We start from the raw sequence: 25,021 nt of genomic DNA on the forward strand, positions 1-25,021 counted from the left end.
AAAAGTCAGTGTTCCGTCTTTCTCAGACTAAGTTACCTTGCTCAGTAGAGTTTTCCTTCAGTTCATTCATTTACCTGTAAATTTATAACAATTTCATTTGTCTTTACAGATGAATACAATTTCATTGTGTGTACCCCGGCCGCCTTTTCATTAGTCATCATCAACTGACAGACATATATACAACTGCGTCAATTTCCTGGCCTTTAGGGCAGCAATGAACACTGTTGAGCAAAATTCCGGTAGCACAATCCAGAGTCCATAGAGTATGTGCCCTGAACTGCTTGGCTCCAGTAGCTTGATTTCTAGTTCTTTTTAAAACGAAGTCCCATCCTGATTTCTGTAGCGGCTATGCCAGTTTACATTCTCACCAACAGTGAGTAAGGGATTCCCTCTCCCCACATTTTCTCCACCATTTTTTGCCAGTTGATTTTTTTTTAAAATGGTAGCCATCCTGACTGGGATGAAACAGAATCTCAAAGCAGTTTAAACTCCATTTCCCTAATGGCTAAGGGTACTAAACACATTTTTAAAATGTTGATTAGCCATGTGTATGTCTTCCATTGAGAAGTCTCTATTCAGACCCAGGACTGGTTTTTTTGTTTTGTTTTGTTTTTTATCATTGTTTTTATTTTGTTGTTCTTGTTTTGTTTTTTTTAATTGGGTCATTTGTTTCCTTCATGTTTGATTGGTTTTGGTTTGTTTATTTTGTTTACTTCTTTCTGTATTCTGCACAGTCATCGTCCATCAGAGATACAGTTGCCAAAGGTTTTCTTCCATACGGTGCCTCTACACTTTAACGGTTTCCATTTCTCTACTTGTCCACCATTACTGAGACCCAGTTACTGCAGACACTGTACTAGAATAAGATGGCAGCTTTCTCCCTACTAGCCAGCTTTCCTGGTGCTGGAAGGTGTGATGTAGGTTTCCAGGTAACAAAAGGCATCCATTGCCTTACCTACGTGAGAACTCTACAGCTATAATACCAACTTGCCATGCAAGAGTGCCCACTGGTGCAATAGTGGTGTAACTGTTAAGAGAGGAACCAAGCCCTCTCTGGTTCTGAGGTTCATTCCACAAAAAAGAATCCATTCCTGACACTGAAAACTTGTTTTAAAAAAAAAAGAAAAAGAAAAAACATTACTGAGGGTGCTTCTAGCCCTAGGGTGGTTAAATTGGCATAGTGCCAAGCTGTCTTCTAAATATTTATGTTTACACCCAAGGACAAATACTGCTTTTAGTCTTGATCAGAGACCCTTCTCTTTACAAATGATGTCAGCCAAAGCAGAGGTGAATGGCTGCTCACGGTGCTGAGAATAGGTGACAGCTGTGTGCTCAGACTTCTCAGTACCAGCCCGCCTAAGGCTATGGAAAAGCAAGCAGAAAGAACTGTGGGATTCCATCTCCTGGGAATGACTCATTGATGCAGTCAGGATTTCATAACAGCAGCTGCTGCCTACAGTGAACCTGTATGGACAGGGACTCTTAACAGTGAACTATGGACAGGAGAGGAGCGCGCCTGGCCCTGCCTCTCCCTACCGAAGCACAGATAGCTGATATGTTCTGGAGTAGGGGGAAGATCTGTCTTCAGTTATGTAGCACAGATGATCTCACCATGCTTCAAGGGACAGTTCTGAGCCCATGGTCACACATATGGCCCTGGTTAACCTTGGTGGGATACAGGATACAGAACAAAAAAACACATGAAGTGGAAAAGGGACTTGTAGGGACCATGGGATCATCAATAGTTATGGAAGGAAGATAAGAAAGATGGAAATCAAGTGTGTGTGTGTGTGTGTGTGTGTGTGTGTGTTATTAGGGACATAGATAGACAGGTAGGTAGATAGGTAAAAAGTTCTAGTCTATAGCGCACACAAGCATCCAGGGATGTTCCTTCTCCCCAGGATTCTACCTAGCCATGAAGAAGCAAGGAATGCCAGCAGACTGGAGTTTTGAGGCTTCTGTAAGGAGCTGAGGAGGGCATATCAGATTGACTTGGGTAATTAATTGTCTAGTGGCATGTTCTTTGGATACATGAGCTGCTAGCTTCTGTGCCACCAGCTGTTTGGGGTTCTGAGGCACAGTTACTGAGTAGAAAATCTATGACCTAAGTATTTTTAGTTCTTTTGGAAGTAGGTAACTGTGCAATTAGCCAACAACTCCCTCGAAATAATAATAATAATAATAATAATAATAATAGTAATAATAATAATAATACAGCCTTTCTCTGGAGGATGGGGGAGACGACATTCAGTGGACACCAGCCTTTCATCCGTTCGCTGGTCACTGGTTCCAACCCGAGGCATCTTCTTCAGTCAAGCTAGAGGGAGGTTCACAATTGCTGAGCTGTGGAACCTTTAAAATCAATAACTTTTAAAAAATCAACTAAAGCAGAGCAAGGAGGTGAACTTAGGTCTTCCCCATACACTGAGTAGGAAAACCCGGCCCTACATCTAAGTAGCTCCCTTATCTGCAGCATGAGGCTGCTTAATATTTCCTCCTTCATAAGTAATGACTAAGCAAGTTAATACCTGGAAAGTTTGAAGATTTTTCTACTGTGACGACCAAGCAAGTGTATGTTTACAATACCAAGCATTACATTCTGCTAGTACTAAAAACAATGGCGATCCTACTGTACAGTGGAAATGACTGCTCCATTGCTCTGCCCAGTACAATTCATTTCCTTTAACAATTGCAATTCAGTAATAATTCACCCAAATCCTCAAATACAAATAATACCATTTAACAGATGTTAATAAACTAAGCAACGTGGACCTGAGAGAAAAAAAAGATCCATTCTCTTTTATACTTAATTCTGTTCTGGGGTTTAATTTCAAACACAACAATCCCGAAGATGAATTTCTCTGTGCAGGCATGGCCGCCAGCAAGACACAGAAGCAAGTGTTGGTTTCTCAGGAGATCACACTTGGGGTTTCAGGTGACCACAGAAGGCAATCAGGCACTTGACAAGTGGTCTGCTTGACATCTGAGGTTTCTGTCTTCTTAGGCGGTGAGAAACCAGGAGTGTGAAGTCAGCAGGCCCCAGAATCTAGGGGAGTTTTTGCCTAGGGGATGAGTGTCTTTAAAATACTAAGCACTTTATGAGACCATGGCAACACTGAGGGTTTCTAGGGGACAGCCACATTGAGGACGAACTTTCTAGCACACAGAAGTGTCCAGGGTGGCCTTTGCCTCGTGGCTGGTTTTTCCATGGGGTTGGGTTTCAGAGCAAGCTGCTAAGGTGCATATTTAACATTCCAAAGTGGGCCTGACCTACAGATTCTCCTAGCATCCCTCGGCCCCTACCTATTACAGGGCATAGCTGGCATGAACTTTCCAACCCAGGAGCTGGGCTTATTCTCCCCCAGAGGCTCTTCACTATATAATCCAGACAGTTTGGTTCTTTCTCCTCTCTTTGTCTCCCTCTTCCCCTTCATCTCTCTTTTCTCTCTCCCCACATGTTTTCTCTCTTTCTCTTCCCCTTCCCCTCTGTTTCCCTCTTCATGGCTCAACTTCACTGACCCTCCTGTGTGGTCAGCGAATTCTCCTGACAGCTGCCCCCCAGTAAACCTGCTTTTATACTTTAATTTGGTTGAATTGGGCCATTTTGTCAGTGGAGATGATGTATCACACAGCTCTGAATCCACCACACATGTAGCCCTTAAGTCAGTGCCTTAATCCACTAAACCATCTCACCAACTTCACAGCCATGAGAATGTGGTTGTAAGATATGGTTATGGAACTTCTGTTGTTACCACTACAAAGTCTGGTCCTTGCACTCAGGTCATACAAAGGACTGTGGTATGTTGATTACTAACGGCATAGAACAAAACCACAGAAGTAAGCTAGTGTATGCAGAATTCTATGGATTTTTGTGGCAATGCATAAATGCACCTTTGTTTAGTGAATGCATTGATTTTACCTAACTTTGGAAACAAGAGTTATAATCCATACACCCAATACTAGTGACAGCTTGTTGTAGCTGGAACATACTCTGAATGTTTTCCATTTAAGACTTTTTTAAATCCATCTTCCAAACCTTGGAAGGAGAAAGTATTCTCACTCCATTTCACAGTTCAGAAAACGTTGACAAAGAGAAGAAATTTGTTCAGGGTAAGCTATTAATGTGGAAACACGTGTACACAGAATTTTTGTTTTAAAGACTTATTTAGTTATTTTATGTGAGTGCACTGTAGCTGTTTTCAGACACACCAGAGGAGGGCATCGGATTCCATTACAGATAGTTGTGAGCCACCATATAGTTGCTGGGAATTGAACTCAGGACTTCTGGAAGAGCAGTCAGTGCTCTTGACCGCGGATCTCTCTAGCCCCAGAAGGTAAACTCTTGCCTCTCTTGCACAAGATGAAGTTTAATTCCCAGCACCAACATGGAGCAGCTCACAGCTACCCATACAAACCAGTTCCGGGGCATCTGACATCTTCTTCCAGACTCAATAAGTACTGCACCAACATGTACAAACCCACACACATACACAAATTTTTAAAAACTAAAATAGAATATTTTTTAAAAACTCTATGAGGTTGGCACTGACAGTATGCCCATCTTACAACTGAGGAAGAGCAAGCAACGCAAGCTCTGAACAACTTGCTCAAATCACTAATCATCAGTATGAAGCAGTAAGACCAACATTTTACCCCAATAGCTGGCTCCAGCATCCTTTCATTCAGCCATCTTTCGGTCCTCTCTGATATTGCTATGACAACCACACAGCTTAAGGGAAGAAGTCAACATATTCCATGTGAAATCATTTTAATGCACAAATCACAGTCATTCTCTTCCTATTAAAATGTAGCCTTCACTACTGAAAAACTCAAAACTGGTACCCAGTAACAAGTAAGGGATCATAACTCATAATGTGTACACTTATCCAATGGATCTCATATCACTCCTGAAACATACTGCTTCTTTTCCAGTGGAGTAGATTACAATGAACTTCGATGTTGGGTGCAAGGGGTGTGCTTGCATTTGGCATTTGGCATTCTTAGGACAAGGGCATAGAGTAGAGGAGAAGAAGCAATATCCTCTCACCCAAGACCTTCATAAATAACTAAATATAAAGAAAATTAAATAACTCTGTATGGGCTGGGGATGCTGCCTCTGATGAGCATGCAGAGAGCCCCATAAACCTGATTGTCATGGTATATACCTATAATCCCAGTGCTCAGGAGGTAGGTGCCGGAGGATTAGAGGTTCAAGCTCCAGGACAGCTTGATCTATATGAGGCTTTGAAGAGGGGGCAGCCAACAAGCAAAGAGAGGGAAGGAGGGGAAGAAAGGAAAGGAAAGAAAATACCCCAGTGTGTTTTCAAGTTTCTGTGTGGAAATCTCTCCACACACTATGATAGAACTCTCTATTCAAAAACCTAAAGCATCCAACTTCATCTGTATCTTCAGGCAAAATGGGGAACTTCCGCCTCTCAGACAGCTTGGCAAAGTTGATGAGCGCAGCATGCTCTCTTCTCTCTTTGCTAAGGAATCTAAGAACACGTGGGTGCGGTGTGCCACCTCATGAGTAGAACAGGATGCACAGTTTCCTGATGACAGCCAGCTTCACCCACAAGCTAAGAAGCCAAGCTTGCTTAGCCTCTGGGGGCTGTCTGAACAATGAATGGATTGGGAGAGGTAGGATGAGGTACTTCTATATCCTCTCCCCCAGCTAATGCTAGTCCATCCATCTTTTATAAGCTACACTATGGCAATGCAGTGCTGGGAAAATGTAAAGACCTTGAACTTGGAGCCTGTGGACCCGATCCTGCCAGTAACTTCTTGAGTGACATTGAGCAAGTCAGCCAATTCCTCCAGGCTACATTCATGAATGGGAGAAGTAAATCAGGGGCTAGAGTGGTCTATTTGACCATGATAATCATGTGAGATCATCACCAAGAGGAATCTCTTTCTCTCCAACCTTTAACTGATCCTCCGAATTCAGGTCTGTTTGACATCACCCAAGTGATCTTGGGAAATTGCCAGGCCTCTGTCACTCCTGCAGTCCTTCACACAGAGCTAACCACCGGCGGGTCATTAGATAATGAACCCTACAGTCGTCTGCAGCAGGATTTATTTGTAAATAACTAAAGGGAGCTTGCCCAACATTCTGCCTGTCATAGATTATGTACAAGTTAGAAAAGGGAGCTAAGTGCCTTCTCTCTGCCCGACCCCAAACCAAGTCCCAGAGAAGAGAAAGACCTCACATTCCACTTCCTCTCTGGAGCATAGAGACTTTGAGACACCTGGAATGCAGCTACAATGCAGATGTTCTCAAAGCACCGGGCCGCAGGGAAAGAGAGATGTGGTGTGCTGTATCCAGGCAGGGAAGACAGGAGGGGAGACACAAGTTTCCCTGGAGCCTGGGATCTGCATACTGTGTGTCAGCAGGTAGCCTGGGAGTGGGACAGAAGGCTCATGGTGACCCCTAGAAGTCATAGGGAGAAGGAGGCAAAGGGACCACGTGGCCCTAGTGAGACCTGGGGGTGGCTGCTGTCAACACAGTGGCTCCGCTACGTACATCTTCCTCCACTTCATACCTCCAGCAGCCAGCACAGTGGCCAGTGTTTGCTTTGTAACAAGATGTGGCCAGCCGGGCGGTGGTGGCGCACACCTTTAATCCCAGCACTTGGGAGGCAGAGGCAGGCGGATTTCTGAGTTCGAGGCCAGCCTGGTCTACAGAGTGAGTTCCAGGACAGCCAAGGCTACACAGAGAAACCCTGTCTCGAAAAAAAAAAAACAAGATGTGGCCAGAAGGGTGGAAAAGTAACATGCTGGCCCTACACATGAATTACAGTTGCACCATTTCCCTTAACTCTCCATTTTCCCTTAACTCTCCGTCTAAGTGTAACAGGACCTCAGTTCAATTAATAACAATAATAACTCTAATGCGGGTGCTCTGAGGAGGAAATTTGGAAAAACAAATGACACATGTCCAGATATTCAAAATGCTGAGGGCTATAAAGTCTTGGAACTCAAGCTGAAGGTAGAAGCAAATACTTTGTCTAGTTGGCTTCTGTGTTGTCATGTTAAACATCACAAACAAAACCAACTTAGAGGGGAATGGAATTGTTTGGTTTACGAGCTCCATCATGGAGGGAGGCTTTGGCAGAAACTTAAGGCAGGACCTGAAGAAGGTATGATGGTGTGCTGCTCAGTAGCTTCCTCTCCATGGCCTGCCCAGCCTGTTTTCTTATACAACTCAGGAACACCTCCCCACAATGGGCACCACTCACAATGGGCTAGGTAGGCTCTTCCGCAATAACCATTAATCAAGAAGATGCCCGCCAAGACATGCCCAGAGACCAATCTGATAGGGGCAATTCTCCAACTGAGCTTTCCTCTTGCCGGGTGGCTCAAGTTTATACCAAGTTAACAAAAGCTAACCAGTACAGACTTCAAATATTTTTTAATTAAAAATATTTTATTACATAATTAATGGATATATTAATTTTCCACCAAATTGATACATAAATCAATAGGTCATAAATATATGTATAGTTCCCCTACAAATATAAATATATAAGTTTATGCCAACCTCATTTATATTTACCAAATTTTTTTCTAAAGATACACATACCCCCTACTTGCTTCGTCCTTGCCAACCCAGCCCCTGTTACACAGGCCTCCTCCCATACATTCTGATTACGTTTGTTTTCTTTCCATCAGAAATATGAGCATTGAACTTGTAGAGTTCATTTCATTGAACTCTACAAGAATGATACTGCATCAAGGTGACTGTACTGACAGACAAGAAATGGGGTCATCATCTAACACTAAAAGACTGGGCCAAGGGTGCCTAAATTCACTTTCATTTTCAGGAGTTTAAGTAAGGCATTGGAACACGCCAGGACTGGTAACAATTCTAAAGCAAGCCAGAAAGCTAAAGCGATATCTTCTACAGAGCTTCAAGAATGTTATGCGCACCTTACTGAGAGTCCTAGAAAGCATAAAGACTTGGAGATCAGGCTTCACACAGAGTACTGGATAAAAGGAGGCTTTTCCTGGGCGTCTTCAGCTGAGTTTGGTACTCGGCTTTGTCAGGCCGCGTGGTGGACAATGGGCTTGACGCAGGTGCAGCCAACTTTTAGGAGCATCTTCTCCAACCTGAAGGAGTTAGAACAGCCCTGGGGCTCCCTCCGAAGGACCAGGATTTCTTGATGGATGGCAACGGAGTTCATGGAGCGGTCTTCCTGACCCTGGGCATTGACGCAGCCTGAGTGTCTGCACTGGGCCTCAGCGATCTCTGAGGGGAACCGGAGGGGGTCTCGGGTGATGCTGAAGGAAAAAAATAAAAGGTAAAGCAAGATCCTGAGGCCAGGGAGAGGAAGAGAGAAGGGTTTCGGCAGCACTGGGTCTTTCCCTGCAGGGGAGGTTCTGAGTTCTGCAGGGAGCAGCACAGGCTGAATTCTTGGACCAAGCTCTAGCTGATAAGTAACTCCCTATACCTCAGGTGCCTCCACTATAAAACGGGGTTTCTCCCATATCATTCTCTCAGAGGATTGTTGGGGGTATCACCATGGTTTGAATGCATACAAAGGAACCCCATAAATGATGCTAGTGTTCGGTTACTCTTACTCAGGTCTACATTTCATTTGTATTAGCATTATTACTCATCCTTTAAGCAGACACTGAACAGCACTAGTAGGTCTCCCAAAGTACAATGCATAAAACTCACTGCTTGGAAAGCAAAATCACAGCCTTCGGGGTCTGAATCCAGAGCCTCTCTTGGTTTCTCTCTTGAGACTCCCCTCCGGCTGAAGACAGGCACCCAAGCCAGTTTGCCACAGTGCACAAACCTCTCGAGAAGGAAGCTATGTATCAGCCCTGCTCTGTCCCTAGAACCTGTTTTTATTAATGTATTTGAAGAGTACTGATGGGTGCTGAGTGTTCCCAGGACCTAGATCTTAAGGCAAAAGTCACAAGACTCAGCTCTACACAGTTGGCATCTATTTCCCAAGGTGACGTTTCTTCCAACCTCCCTACTCAAAGAGAAAGGTCTAATCTTAGTAGATCCCTAAACTGACTCCTCGTTTCCACTATCCTCACACGGTGATAAGAACGAAGACTGAAAAAAATATGAGACTTCCAATCACATAGGTGACCTAAGGCAAGAAAACAAAACAAAACAAACTGAGTCTGTGGGAAGGTGCAGCTTCTGTTGGAGATGATGAATGTGAAGCCAAGCATGGTGGCTCATGCCTATCATCCCAGAACTCAGAAGGCTGTGGTAGAAAGAAGGATAACCATGGATCTGAGGCTAGCTTCAGCTATCTAGTAAGTTTCAGGGCAACCTGGGCTACAGAGTGAGACCTCTATCTCAGAAAAAAAAAAAAAGGTGAACATGAGTCCTGAATACTCATACAAATGAGGCTTTGTAATCAAAATAATGTAGCACATTTTTCTTTCTTTTCTTGTATTGTTTTGGATTTTCTTTTTTTTTTGGTTTTTTTTTTGAGACAGGGTCTCTCTGTATAGCCCTGGCTGTCCTGGAACTCACTCTGTAGACCAGGCTGGCCTCGAACTCAGAAATCCACCTGCCTCTGCCTCCCAAGTGCTGGGATTAAAGGCGTGCGCCACCACTGCCCAGCTGTTTTGGATTTTCAAGACAGGGTTTCACCAAGTATAGCGCTGGCTGTCCTGGAACTCATTATATTGACCAAGCTGGCCTTATTAGAGATCAGCCTGAGTCTGCCTCCTAAGTACTGAGATTAAAGGCATCCACCATTACATGCGGTTTAGCACATTCCTTTCAATGTAAATGCGTATATCTATCTCCTTTGACTTACTTGTAATCCCACGGGGAGGTGGAGCGGTTCTGGAAATCATGTGGGACAGAAATGCGCTGATTTTGATTGAAGATGCGAATGTCAACTCTCACATTGTTATCCTCCAGAGGAGGGCAATTCTCAGCCTTCTGCAGGGCAGGAATCCCTGCTTTGGGGTTCTTCCGAGCTGCTGCCTCTCCCAGAATGGCAAGCCCCAACATCAACAGTAGCAAAGACTTGACCTGGAATATAGAGAAGATTACCACAGGTTAGAGCCCTGGTGGTGAGCAATGTATTTGAACTCTGTATAGGGTCGCTTTACAGGATCAAGGTTTCTTTTTTTTTCTGTGGTTCACTGGCAGTGAGAACTGTCAAGCTTAATGTTATCAGGATGCAAAACAGAAAGGGTCATGATTAAAGCCCTCTTTTTTTTTTTTAAGGATTTATTTATTTATTACATGTAAGTACACTGTAGCTGTCTTCAGACACTCCAGAAGAGGGTGTCAGATCTCGTTAGGGATGGTTGTGAGCCACCATGTGGTTGCTGGGATTTGAACCACCCTCAGAAGAGCAGTCGGTGTTCTTAACCACTGAGCCATCTCACAGGCCCCAATTAAAGCCCTCTTGGTTTTGTCTCTGACCTTATATTCCACAAAACCTTTCCCTGAGATGTTCCTCCAAACCTCACCCTACTCTCAAGGACCCATGTGCAATTCCATTAGAAATGTATTTATTGGGCTGGAGGGATGGCTCCACAGTCCTGAGTTCAATTCCCAGCAACCACGTGGTGGCTCACAACCATCTGTAACGGGATCTGATGCACCCTTCTAGTGTGTCTGAAGATAGGGACAGTGTACTCAATTACATAAAATAAATATTTTTTTAAAAGTATATTTATCAACATTAAATAATAAAGATTTTAGCATGTATCACTCAAGAAGCATTTTCTTATGTTCTCTAAAAATGTCGTATCTGTGTTCATACCAGACTCAGACCTGTTAGAGCAAAACTTCCTGCGAGAGCATGGATGATCCATGAAAACTTTCTGAGTGAATGAGAGAGTGGGTAAGTGAATGAACAGGGCGGGCCTAGTTAAATTAAACAATATAGTCATGCCACGCTTGTTGAGTAAAAGGATTATGTGAAACCAAGCGCAGCCAAGTTCCAATTACCCATGCTAATCGAAAAAAGCAGGGGCACTAATGATGCCCGACATCAGGGGGTAGAGCCCATTTCTTTTAGCTCTAGAATATATCTTTTCTGTCCTAACACTGAAATCAGTTTATCTTCTGTTACAAGCATACACAAAGAAAGTGCTCAGTGAAGGTCTAACCACAAGAAGAGCGAAAAACTCAACAGCTTCCCTTGGTTACAAACATCCTTTGTCATCCCTGTTCACGCTTACTGGGGAAGAACGAAACGGTGAGGCAGAAGAGCTAAGGCTGAGCTTCTCATTTCTGGGCTCTGCATTGTTCAGGTTCATTCACACCGCGTAGGTCAGGAAAGTGACTGTGCATGTTGGATTTAAAGACTTGCCTGTTCTTTCCTACATACTGGAGGCAAGAAATGAATCCCAAAATGAACTAGGAGGTCATGGGGTCAACCTGCTGTACCATGATCACTGATAATACATTGAAAACAAGATGCAAGACAAGGCAGATTTATCTCCAGATAATCAGTAGTAGCCATATGCTTTCACCTCCGAAGTCATTCGTTCACTCAATGTAGTCCTTGAGGACACAGTGTTGTGGTTTGGGGCATTATCTCTAGAGTTAACTGTGTGGGGTCCATAATTCAATTATAGGACTCACCCCACAGTGACTTGGTTTCCTATATTTTCATAAATCCCAAAGAGCCCTGTAAGCATGCCGTAGTTTGATACAGTTAAGAATGGTTGGCAGTGTATTGATGTAACCCTGTGCACGAGATGGAAGTGAAATGCAGTCTTCACAGGTGCTTTGAAATCTAGAAAATATAGTCACACACCTATCAACCACTACTTTAGACTTTTTAAGTACATTTCTCCTCCAGAATCTTCTCTTTCCTCTTGTGTGTCATATTTATTGGCTCGCTTCTAATTTTGACTATAAGACTGAAAGTCCCTATAGTTTGGAGTTATGTGATTAATGATAATTTGTTGTGGTGGTTGAACTGAGAATCCACTCACATAGGCTCATATGTGTGAATGCGTGGTCCCCAGTTGGTGGAATTATTTGGGAAGGAGTAGGAGGCTTGTTGCAGAAGGTGTGTCACTGGGGTGAGCTTCGAAATTTCAAAGGTCTTATATCATTCCCAGTTAGTCCTTTCTGCCTCATGGTTATGTCTTAAGATGTGAACTCCCAGCTACTTCTCCAGCACCTTGTCTACCTTCCTGCCTCCAGCCATGATGATCATGCAGCTTAACCCTTGGAAACTGTAAGCCCCAAATTAAACACTTCCTTTTATATGTTGCCATGGTCACGGTGTTTTATCACAGCAATAGAAAAATAACTAAGATAACTATCATGCCCCTAACAACTCATTATGTTTCTTTATTAATAGCTAAATATTCTTAGAGTATTTTAGAAAATGTTTTCACACCTCCTTACTAGATTTGAACAGCTAACTCATAGATGAAATTCATCCTAACTATCTAATCAGCTAGGCGAAGGACTTACATGGAGAGGCAATAAAGAACCTGGCAGGGTTCCCCAGCCTCTTTGTGACAATCTATAGGCTCCAGCGTCTATGGCAAGGCTTGGCCACAGCCACTGAAGGTCATTACTGTTCTCCACATTCATCTTCATTGTGTCTCATTCCAAGAGCCACGAGTTCTAAACTCTGCACTGCATCAGTAGGACAGAAGTACTGAAAGTCACAAATCACTGCTTGCTTTATGACAGTGTGGTTGTTTGGTTTTGGTTTTTTTTTTTTTTTTTTTTTTTTTTTTTTTTTTTTTTTTTTTTTTTTTTGGTGTTTTTGAACTCTGATAAGGCTGGTGTTGAGTCTGAAAAACAATACAAACAAGACATTCTCCCAGGGAAGTTGGGAGCTTTTACAGATGTAAATTCTACCTTTAAAGCAGATTAATAGGTGTGGTTCAAATCCTGTGGGATAGGAAACAGTTGGGAGAATATTGAAACTAAAGGTGGTCAGTCATAGAATGTGAACCTTCCTAGCTTAGCTTTGTACATTACTCTGGTGTGCTCACTGCAGGGAGGACATCTGCACAGTTGCCCCCACACCTACCTGTAGTCTGTGACCTCCCTACACAGGAATGGATGACAGAGACTGGTCAGCTCCAAGTTCCATCCAGATTTACATCCACCACCCACAGAGTATGTCTTCTCTGCTTACCCCTCCCATTTCAACACGTCTTTCTCCACCATGCTTCTTGCTGACAACCCAACTGATTTTTCTCCACCACCCCCCCACCAAAGCAATAGTAATGGTTTGGAACATTAAATTTCCCAAAGGATTTTCTTGGCTACAATGGCATTAGGTTGAAAATCTTGCCTCTCTCAATCATCCACAGATAAGCATACTATTGTTGGGAGCCAGAAAACCTAGATGCAGGTCTCAATATTATTATATTAGCAATATATAAGCACTGCGATAGAAAGTGACAACAAATGAAAAACAGACGACTGAGCTACTTGTCACTGGGTAACGGGGAATATATTCATGATCTTTTCCTGTGAGTTGATGAGGGTCTGAGAGGTAATTATAAATCACGGAGCAAGGCATGGTGGCACACTCAAGCCTTGAAATCCCAACACTCCAAGAGAGTGAGGCAAAAAGTTTGCCAGTTCCAGGCCAGTCTGAGCCTGTGTACAAACTCAAGACTAACTTGTCTCAAGAGAGATGGCTCAGTGGTTAAGAGCACTGACTGTTCTTCCAGAAGTCCTGAGTTCAATTCCCAGCAACCACATAGTGGCTCACAACCATCACAACTCGGAGCCCTCTTCTGGTGTGCCACATACACATTCACATACATTAAATAAATAAATAAATAAAACTTTTAAAAAATATCTTGTTGCAAAAAAGCAAAAACAATAATATTAAGAATTAATATTTATCTACTCTTTCAACCTTTACCTCTTATAGCAATTACACTGTCCAAATTAACTAAAATCGAAGCATTTATGATCTACCTTACAAGTCTAGATTCATATCAATATAACAATTAATCCCTTCCCCCAAAATGCGGTAAGGGACACACCATAATTATGCTGCTGCACAGGTGGGGGAAGTAAAATTCACAAAGGGAAATGACCAACACCAAATTCCACACTTTGCAGGTAGGAGAGCCAAATCTGTCTGACTTCAAAGCCTACGTCCCTAAATACTGTACTTCGCTGGCTTATTGTTTGTTTGTTTTTCGAGACAGGGTTTCTCTGTGTAGCCCTGGCTGTCCTGGAACTCACTCTGTAGACCAGGCTGGCCTTGAACTCAGAAATCCACCTGCCTCTGCTTCCCAAGCGCTGGGATTAAAGGTATGCACCACCAATGCCCAGCTCGGTAGCCTATTGTAATCACTATAATAACATACAGTAATTATATTGTCATCACTGTAATAACATACAATAATTAAAAAAATATCAGAAAGCAAGAGCCATTTATAACAGCCATGTTCTTCGAGATCTCAAGGCTTATCCAAGGAAAATCAAAGGACTGTCAAAACCAGTAAGTAACACAGTGTGCAATTTTCTAAGCTTGGTCCATGTGCCTCTATATTAAACCTTTCCCTTGTATTAATTAATTAATTAGTTATCAAAGTCATGAGAAGCTTCTCCAGGAGCTGACCAGAAGTTTAACACTGGGTCATTATACTTCCTCCATCCAAATTACCTTGGAAGAACCAAACCATGGGTTCCCTGCTTCTTTGGAATATATATATTATATTAATATTTAATGTATATTTATACTACTACCATATACAATACAGTGTGATATCATATATAGATTCCTTCCTTGGAAAATATACTCATATAAAACAAAGCTTGACCTGGCTCTTGTTTTAGGCCAACCTAAGACTATAATGAGTAGATAAGAGAGACCACGATGGTCACTTGAGATAACCAGAGACATACACTAAGCCACCTGAGCAAAATCTATCAGGTAAGATCATATGCTTTCCTCCTTTTCTAACTTTTCTATTGATTTTGGTTTTTATTCTTTTCTTTTCTTCTCTTTTTTCTCCACCAGACAAGTCAAAATTAAACTTAACTTTACGTTTTAAAGAACTAATTCACAAAAGACTCCAAGAAGGTCTAAAGCCTCAGAACTCTACCCTTCTTAAAGCTTAGCCGCGGCTACCCTAGCCTACGATTACCGACATCACTCACCATGGCGGTTTCCCAGGAGCTCCTCATGCTGGTTTCTCCGACGGCTGCTTCTTCGCTCAGGAAGTACTTTCTTCTAAGTACGTCTCCCTGGGTATGTCAAACAGCAGTCAGTACCTGTCGGTTTTATAGCAATCACTGTCCCTGTTTCCACTGACCTCCTTACTCATTGTGAGTTGTGGTTGACCCAGAGTTACTGACGAATGCGGGGTTTCTACTCCACTTCCTGAAGGGGAATCAAAGGGGGACCCTAAAGGGAGATGACGGAAAATGGACCAGATCTTCCCTCCCTTCTAACCCCACCCACTTCCACTCCCATTACCTTTACTACAGATATGAACCGAGTCACAGATTACTGTCATGATCTTTAATTCCTCCACAAAGCAACACTCTTGTCACGCACTGTGTGTGGGTTCTGCTTTCGGGTCATGCAATAGAATCCCATGAATGGGGGTAAGTCACCCTTGCCTAGACTTGGTTTTAAACACGGTAGATGGGAAAATAAAATGAGAGAAACGGGTGATGTCAATGAGAAATTCAGAAATTACATCCCTGGGTCGTTTTGTGGTTTCTCTAAACTAATTATTTTAACCCTATGACAGGACCCCTCCTGTGCCATTCACACGATATAAGGTGGCTATTTCCTTGGCTATCTCTGATTCAGGAGCATTTTGTTAGCCAAAGTGAATTAATAAATAGAAAGTTTAAATGTTCTTGTGCAGTTTGTAGACTTGGAAAAAAAATAAAGAAAGAAAAAAAAAGAAAAAGAAAAAGAAAAAATCATTTGTATCAAGTTAGATCCAGGCAATAAGCATTTGTTAAGCACATTCATTTATTCTAGGGAAACAATTTCATTCCCCCTTCCTCAAAAACACCAGTACTTTACTTCTTAAAGATCTCAATTTGGGGGCTGGTAAGATGGCTCAGGGGGTAAGAGCACTGACTGCTCTCCCGAAGGTCATGAGGTCAAATCCAGCAACCACATGGTAGCTCAAACTACTATGAGATCTGATGCCCTTTTCTGTGTACTCATTTATAATAATAAATAAATCTTTAAAAAAAAAAAAAAGATAGCAGCCTCTGATCATAGCGTGCTCCTTGAAAAAAGAAAGATTTGTAAAGATCTCAATTTTGATCAGGTAAAACTTCTACACACTGACCCCTTCTGAATCTTTGTCAATCTACAAAACGAAGCTTCCCTAAATGTAAAGATTTGATCAAAACTATATATTCATGTATACAATTCTATAACAATAAACTTTTGCTGGTTTTCTTGTCGTTTTGTTTATTTTTCTAGACATGGTTTCTCTGTGTAGCCCTGGCTGTGCTAGAACTCCCTTTACAGACCTGGCTGGCCTCTGATTTACAGAGACCCACCAGCCTCTGCCTCTGCCTCCGGAATGCTGGGATTAAAGGCGTGCACCACCAGGCCTAGTTTAACAGTAAGTCTTTTAAAGATCAGGTATATGTGTGCATTCTATCTTCCAGAATCAGACCGTGGCCTTGAAGCTGTTGTCCTCTTTGTCAAAGCATCAGAATAAGTCTCCATTTTCTTTAACTGAAGAGCACCCAGAAGCAATCACAGTTCTGTCATGGCGTGCCTTACAACCACACGACTCTTTTCCTGGCCCACGGAGGCTTCTGTGCCCCTCTTGCCTACAGCTGTCAGAAGTTCAGCTCCTACCAGAAGCCTCTCCAACCACCCCCTTATCCACAATTCTGTCTATCTTCTGTCTGCTTATGTTCAGGATAGTTCTCTAGGATCTTAATAAATACAGGAATCTTTAGCTCCCCCACCTCACCCCAAATACACACCCTCGCATATACAAACTACATTGCACAGTATTTTTTGTGTAAACATGGGCTCAATATAAGTGCTTTAGTTAAACTGAAATTCACATGTTTATCTCACAGGGAATGTTAGGGCCACACCACATATGGCAGCTCAGGTACACAGCAAAACTGGCTTTATGAAGCCTAGAAGCATGCTCTTAGATTTCAACTTTGCTCATGTCCCTCATGCTTCCAAACCGATATAAGAGTGAGATTCTTAATCTGGGATAAGTTGGGTAGACTGAGGCACACACTGTTTCTTCTGCCTCTATGTGCCAAAGAAGTGTGTGTTGGTGGCTCGGTGTCCACTGTAGCAGGGTTCAGAAGAGGGAGCTTATGAAGCCACTTATAGATTTATAGCTTTTTAAAGTTTTACTTATTAGCTTTAATGTGAGTTGCCTAGAACTCTGATCATTGGATATTTTACACACAAACGCACACACACACACACACACAGATAGTTAGATTGGGTTTTGGCAAGCATATAAAATGATAGATTTCATTACAACTTTTTCCTTCTTTCTTTCTTTCTTTCTTTCTTCCTTCCTTTGTTTTTTCTTTGTTTGTTTGTTTTGTTTTGCTTTTGTTTTGCTTTTGTTTTTGTTTTTCAAGAGAGGGTTTCTGGCCATCCTGAATCTTGCTCTGTAGATCAGGCTGGCCTCTAACTCAGGGATCCATCTGCCTCTAAGTGTTTAGATCATAGGCGTGAACTGCCACTGCCTAACTTCATTATCACATTCTTATGGATATATTAAATGTATAATTTAGGCAGTGGATCTGGGAGAATAGATTTGAGGAATCTATTTGAGAACTAGTTCTCCCACCACCGCACAACATTGCCTCATCCTCACCACATGACCACATACTAAAACTGCTGGGACCTTGGGCCAAAATAACTCTTTCTGCCTTTAGGTTGATGGCTAGGTGTGTCCCCATGGCAACAGAAAGTTTGTTAACAAGCTCTCATTCTTCACTTATCTCTTTCCTCACAGTGGTGCTTTAGTGCATAGAAGAGCGTAACTGCCACCCTGAAAGGAAGCGCTAAAAACACCAGACTCTGTAAGAGAGGGTTAGCTGGATTGTGGGGTGGGGTGGGGTAGGGTGGGGCGGAGTGGGATGGGGGGCAGAGAGGGGAGTAAAGCATCACCTTCCCTGAGAAGGAAGTGCTGATTTTCACATACTACATTTTTTGTAGGCTACTGTTCCAGGTAATAGTCTGTCCTACTATATATTTGTATTAAGTTCCAAATCTTAATATGTACACAGTGAAAATCATCATGCACATATTAGCCAATATGATAACAGCATGAAATAGTGATCTTGGTGGCATGAATATAAACATTTAATTTTATGAATCCAACTTCAAGAGATTGTTATCCTCGTTCTAATAACTGTGAATCTAGTCAGGATTTACTGCTATAGGGACATGGCTCTGTGGGTTAGAAGCTGTGAAAGCAAGAAGATCTGAGTTCAAATCCTCAGCACCCACATAAAAGCTGAAGATGCTTGTAACCCCAGAACGGAGGACCAGAGTCAGACTGGTTCTGGGAGCTTGCCCTCTAGCCAGCCTGGCCACAACATGAACTTCAGACTCAGGGAGAGACTTATCTGAGAATAATAATAACAGCAATGCAGATAAAGAGGAAGAGACCAAAAGCCATTCTCTGAACTTTCTGTCCAAGCACACAAGTGCACATAAATAACACACAGCGACTCAGAGAGAGAAAGAGAGAGAGAGAGAAAGAGAAAGAGAGAGAAAGAGAGAGAGAGAAAGCTACTGCATAGAAGTATATCTGAAAATATCAGAAACTGTCTGAAAATGGGTAAGATGAGTCTTAACTTACGGAGGAACCCCCAAGTGAACAACTCGGACCAGGAATCGATGCAAAAGCAAGAGGAATTTATTGTTCCAGTGCACTGGGGTTGTCCCAGACCCAAAGGAGAGGCAGCAACGCACCCAGTGACCTGTTTGGCGAGTTTTTATATGGTTTCCAGGGGCGGAATAGAGCATCAGTAACTAGGCACAATATGATTGGTGGGACAGTGTGCCCTTTAAACTGATTGGTCTTTAGGGAATGAGGTAGTGGGAGCTTACTTAGCCTCTTCCTTCTGGCCTACGGTGCTCTCTGACCTGTCTCTTCCAGGAGGGGAGGGGTCCGGAGGAATTTCCCAATGGCTCTGTGCTGACCTCAATACTGACCTTCAGTACTACTGCAATAAAAGCTTAAACACCTTAATTGTACTTCGGGCAGTTAAATTACAGGTCACATACATGATAGACTAGGGTTATATAATACAATCCATTTGACAAAAAATTGCAATAAGTTGAAAGGTAGATATCATGCCTAGTTAATTTGTAGCCTTAGAGAAAGATATTAAAAAAAAAACAGAACCTTATTTGTGTATTTTCAATTTTCTGAATTGACAAAAGTAACACAAGGAAGAAATTGAGTTCAGAACAGGACCGAAATGTTTGCAAATGAAATAGAGAATCAAGTCCTGCAAGACTGGAAAGGAGAAACATCTATTTCTACTCACCAAAAATGAAAGACAAGCTCAAAAAAGGCCCAGGCATATCTTTCAGCCAAACAAATTTCCCAAGGGTAAAAATCAGAATGAAGCGTGAAGTAATTGGACGCAGGAACTCAGAATAAAATGTGGATGGATACCTTTCTAGCAATCTTTCATTAAGTTGGAAGAGGCAGAGAGAGTTGCAGGAATATAAAGAGAAACATGGGTTTTCTGAGAATTGTACTTTGAAAGAAAATTCTTTTTTTTTTTTTTTCTTGGTTTTTTGAGACAGGGTTTCTCTGTATAGCCCTGGCTGTCCTGGAACTCACTCTGTAGACCAGGCTGGCCTCGAACTCAGAAATCCGCCTGCCTCTGCCTCCCAAGTGCTGGGATTAAAGGCGTGCACCACCACCGCCCGGCTGAAAGAAAATTCTTGCTTGCATGAGAAACTTATTCAGCTTTTGAAAACACTCTCAAAATTACCCAGGAACTGATCCTCATACCTCACTTGTCAAGAAGCAGAAATCCATGCCCACTAGAATTCTTCACCAACACTATTTTATATGTGTCAAAGGGGTTTCTAGGAGGAAAAAAATTAATAATTTTCAAGTACACCCAGAGACCACAGAGTAAAAGTAAGTGAGCTCCAAATCCAGAACCATGTTCCAATCCTGTAATATTCTGTATGTCAGGCATACAAGGTCCCCATGATACAACCAAGCAAAATGTCAAAGCAAACAAAAATACCTGCTGGGTTTCCAATCTTTTTCTTTCTAAATAGAAATACTCATTGCTGTTTTCCTGCTTCTACTCCACCTGTTCAGGTAATGTGCTGTAGTATATCAGCAGACACTCAGACATTATATAATGAACCATGCATGTGCACTAGATATTCTGGGTAGCACCTTAGCATGCTTTTCCTTGGGGAAGAAATGAAAACACTTAATAGGTTATTTCTTCACCGGTTAAATAAATGAGGCAATTCAAGCCAGATTAGATTATATTAAAGGCAAGTTTATTGGAAAGGTGCTCTGGATCGAGTTCACTGGCCCCAAGGATTGAGTCCAGGGGAGTCCCCAAGCTAGGGGGGATAAGAGAGAAAGCCAATGCCATGGGAAAAGTGGGGATGGGGGAGGGGGAGACAGAAAGGGCACATGCAGAAAGAAGAGAAGGAGGAGAGACCAAAACATCTGGATTATATAGGGAAGAGCCTTGGTCGGGGAGAGTAGCCCAGCTCTGGGCTTAAAAGTTCAGGGTATGCCTGGTAGAGACTGAGGAATGCTGGCAGAACCTGAAGGCCTGCTCGCCTGTGGTATAAAACCTCAGTCTCTTGTTCTGGGGCCCAAAACCAAACATTATTATGGTGGAAAGAGAGGCAAATGCTGGCTGGACGGCGCTAATACGTTCATCAAAAAACCCACTCTCTGCTTCCAGGAATTTTTTTTTTTTCTTTTTGTCTCCTTACCCTCTGACTTGCTCTGGCCCATGAAATGTGTGTGAGTCACTTCCAGGCAGAAGAACATGAAACCTATGTGTCATTCACCACGACAGCTCTTCTCCTGCCTCAGGGATTATGGAACTGTGGGAGGTGGGGGTAAGGGTGGGAGGGCAGGGGGGGGGAGGTAATGGGACAAGAGGGCCGAACCTGCATATCTGAGCCACTTCAATGGGCTGTCTCCAGACTGACCCACATTGGGTATGGCAGTGGAGCATCTCATCTCTCAAACTGGGACCAGGGCGTTCATTATTCATTGCTCACATATCCTAATCCAAGCAGACCAGTGGAGACATTAAAGGATTTTGTAGTCTTTTCTGCTTCCTTTTTTACATTTCTTATCTGAACTCTGATTTCTCATAAAATGTGACAGTTTAGTAATTATTTAGTAATAATTTAGTAGTAATTCAGTAATAATCATCTGTCTGTATCTCAAAGTGTTTTTGTTTTTTTTCCTGGACATTTGTATTTATGTGGAGGTCAGTCCTTTCATAGAGTGTATGGATACCAGGCTGGAGTGACGTCAAAATATCCTGGATTTTATTCTGACTTCATGCTTGTTGCTTGGCAGCTTGTTGCCCCCTCAAACAAGATTCTTCTTTCCCTTAGTAGCTTGTACTGAATAAATAAATATACAGCTTGTCTTTTTAGTCCCTAGGACAAGAAATCCAAGTCCCATTCCTTTTCCTTGCCTTAGCTCTGGGTGTCCTATTGAAGAATTAAAATGTGGTAATGTGGCAGCCTATGCCCCTAGGCACCTATAGACCTCACCAAGTCCACATTATCTCCCTTGCCCCAGTTTAATGCACTAGAACAGTTCTGGTCTCAGGGTGCTTTGAATCTGTTCACTTTTCTTATCTGTTCAAAGCAGATAATGAGCCCCATCATGTGTTTTTATAGAAGCAACAGAAGGTCACAATCCTTAGTGACTAACACACACACACACACACACACACACACACACACACACACTGTTTATCAAAACAAGGTTTCTTAGTCTCTCTGTGTAACCGTGGCTGGCTTTGGACTCAGATTGCAATATAAACCAGGCTGGCCTCAAACCCAGAGATTGGATTGCCTTTGTGCCTGCCACCATGCCCAGCCAACAGTTCTCTTTAAGTGTAATACTTATTTCTCAAACTAAGAGGTTGAGAGGCACGAGTCTCTAGGAGTTATCTGGGTATGAGCTCGCAGAATGAAACCACAGGAGCCTCCTTAAAGCCCTTCTGCCTTTCTGACTCTGGTTTCAATTCCCACCTTCTTTTCTTTATTCTCTTCCTCCTCTCTGAAGAAGCGTTGGTGGGCTGGGGATATAGTTCAGTTGGTAGGGCAGCAAGCAGCCTGGCATACAAAGCCCTGGGTAATCCCAACACAGCATCAATGGGGTGTGGTGATGTGTACCTGCAATCCCAGCACTGAGGGGACAGAGATACAGGGATCAAAAGTTTTAGTTCGCTTTAGACTGCATAGGGAGTTTGAAGCTACCCTGAACGCAAAGCTCCTGTCAGAGACAGAATCATGGAGTGAAAAAGAGGGTAGGGGAGAGAGAGAAGAAGAAGGGAAGAGAAAGAAAAACAAAAAGAAACTGAAAAGAGAGGGAAAGAGAAAGGTAGGGACCAACCGAAGGAAGGAGCTGATACTAACAGGTGATAAGCTATTTCTCCGCCCAAATGAGCCAGTTCAACCCAGATTAAAGTATACATAGGCAAGTTTACTGTCCTGAGGGAGAAAGAAGGAAGGGGAAGAGAAGGCGAGAAAGCTTGAGTGGCAAGAGAGGGAGAGAGAGGCGACAGGGTGGGAGGGGGAGAGACTAAAATGTCTGGATTGTATAGGGAAGAGCCTCTGGGGAATGGGTAGCTCACCCCGTGGGCTGGAAAGTTGGGGATTGGGGTCAGGGTTTGCCAGGTAGGGACTGAGGGATGCTGGGAGAACCTGGAGGCCAGGTCTGCTTTGATATGTAAAATGTGCACCTCAGTCCCTTCTCCTGGGTCTGAAACCTAACTACAGCGAGAAGGCAAAAGCTCTGGGAGAAAAATAAGGAAGCAAAGCAGCAAGAAGTTAGTGTGAGAGAACCCTTGGGGGAGGAGGTTGTAAGGCAGTACAGGAAGGCCAGTTTGCAAGAGTGCTCTCTCAAACTTGAACAGAGTCTATGGGGCTATGGGGAAGTTTGCATCATATGTTCGCTTCTTAATACATAATTTATTAAAAATCCACTCTGGGAGCAGGGTGGTGGTGGCGCACGCCTTGAATCCCAGCACTTGGGAGGCAGAGGCAGGTGGATTTCTGAGTTCAAGGCCAGCCTGGTCTATACAGTAAGCTCCAGGACAGCCAGAGCTATACAGAGAAACCCTATCTTGAAAAACTAAATAAATGAATGAAAGAGAGGAAGAAAGAAAGAAGGAAGGAAGGAAGGAAGGAAGGAAAGAAGGAAGGAAGCAAGCAAGCCACCACGAAGGTGCTCTATCATTGACTAAGTCATACTTAGCTTTAATTGAAAAGTTGATAACTTTGGGGCATGTTTCAAAGGACCGGCTGTGTATTATAATGGAGCAATGCAGACTTCTAAATCCAGGGGAGATGTGTACTTTGTGGTAGATCAGACAGCCTTGCTGCTTTAGAGAGAATTTTCCCTGGAGCCCTTCAGGGACTGTAAACTAGAGCATCTTCACAGAAAGGAAGCAGGGCTTGATAGTCATTATGCACAAGAATAACAGGAATTTGAGTTAGCCCCGGTAGGAAACAGGTGTCAGTTAACTCCTAGTGGCTAAGTTGACAAGGGAGCTTTCAAGTCGCAGGGTTAGGATTCAGACTGCTCCCAAGTCTAGGCTGTGCTGTAATTGGTTTGGAAGTTTCTACAAGTAAGGCAACATCCTGCCTGACCCACAAAGCAGTCTTATGATGTCTACACAGAACAAAGAGACACATGGAAGAAAAGCTCTCCTCAGGAGTCAGCAAGCAGCGAGGTTTGATATGGAAAGCTAGAACGTCCAGCCTGCAGTCTAGAAGGATCTTGCTACCCAGTGTTAGGTCTCAGAACCATGTAACTCATTAGCCCTGGTAGTTTATTTCAAAGTAGAGACTTCTTCCTTCCTTCCTTCCTTCCTCCCTCCCTCCCTTTCTTTCTTTCTTTCTTTCTTTCTTTCTTTCTTTCTTTCTTTCTTCCTCTCTTTCTTTCTTTCTTTCTCTTCTTCCTTCCTCCTTTCCTTCCCTTTCTTTTTCTTCCTCCCTCCTCCCCTCCCTCCTTCCTTCCCTCCTTTCCTCCTTCCCTCCCTCCTTCTCTCTCTCTCTCTCTCTCTCTTCCTTCCTTTCTTTCTTTCTTTCATCTGTTTGAGATAGGGTCTCTCTATGTAGTCCTGACTGACCTGGAACTCTCTCTATGTAGACCTCAAACTCACCGATGTCAGCTTCCCTCTGCCTCCCAAGTGCTGAGATTAAAAGGCATACACCACCATGGCCAGCTGAGACTTCACCTTCATCAGCTGCCTGGAGTATCTCCATCATATAGGAAGGCTCAGGTGCTCCACTCTAAAGGCCTGGAGTATCTCCATCATATAAGAAGGCTCAGGTGCTCCACTCTAAAGGCCTGGAGTATCTCCATCATATAGGAAGGCTCAGGTGCTCCACTCTAAAGGCCTGGAGTATCTCCATCATATAGGAAAGCTCAGGTGCTCCACTCAAGACATGGCTGCATGTCCCCTAAAATTATATCTGATAAACCCAGCACTTCTGATTTTGAGGCCATAACACCATGAATTCTGGACTAGCCTGGGCTATGTAGAGAAACCAACAAACAAAAGGGAATGAATGCATTGGGTTTAAGGAATGTGAGAGATTTTCGGAAGCTGGGAAATTGACAATCAAATGTCCTTGTAAGTCTGTTGGGTAGGACTAGAGAAATCTTAAACTTCCTGTGCGTCTTTATAGCTAAGAAGTATTCCTCTCCTCCTATACTCGGCATGCTTCTTTGGCAAGGGTGGGGGAAATCGAGCAGCAAGGCTGTGCTGTTCTGAGTTGGGGGCTGTGTATCCTGGGAGCTATATCCCGCAGCCCCGCACACCACGCCGCAGCCCAGCACACCACGCCGCAGC

General features: G+C 43.1%; 1 protein-coding gene across 1 annotated transcript; it reads right to left on the reverse strand.

The window, feature by feature from the left end:
- Positions 1 to 7,413: 7,413 nt before the first annotated feature.
- Positions 7,414 to 15,189, reverse strand: Il17f (interleukin 17F). Its single transcript, XM_031368808.1, has 3 exons — positions 15,098 to 15,189; positions 9,792 to 10,012; positions 7,414 to 8,280 (listed from the first exon to the last, which is right to left on the reverse strand). The coding sequence occupies exons 1-3, from the start codon at positions 15,122 to 15,124 to the stop codon at positions 8,043 to 8,045; spliced, it is 486 nt and encodes a 161-aa protein (XP_031224668.1). The 5' UTR covers positions 15,125 to 15,189; the 3' UTR covers positions 7,414 to 8,042.
- Positions 15,190 to 25,021: the final 9,832 nt, after the last annotated feature.

This window comes from Mastomys coucha, unplaced genomic scaffold (genome assembly GCF_008632895.1).
Source record: "Mastomys coucha isolate ucsf_1 unplaced genomic scaffold, UCSF_Mcou_1 pScaffold14, whole genome shotgun sequence".
NCBI classification, from domain to species: Eukaryota; Metazoa; Chordata; class Mammalia; order Rodentia; family Muridae; genus Mastomys; species Mastomys coucha.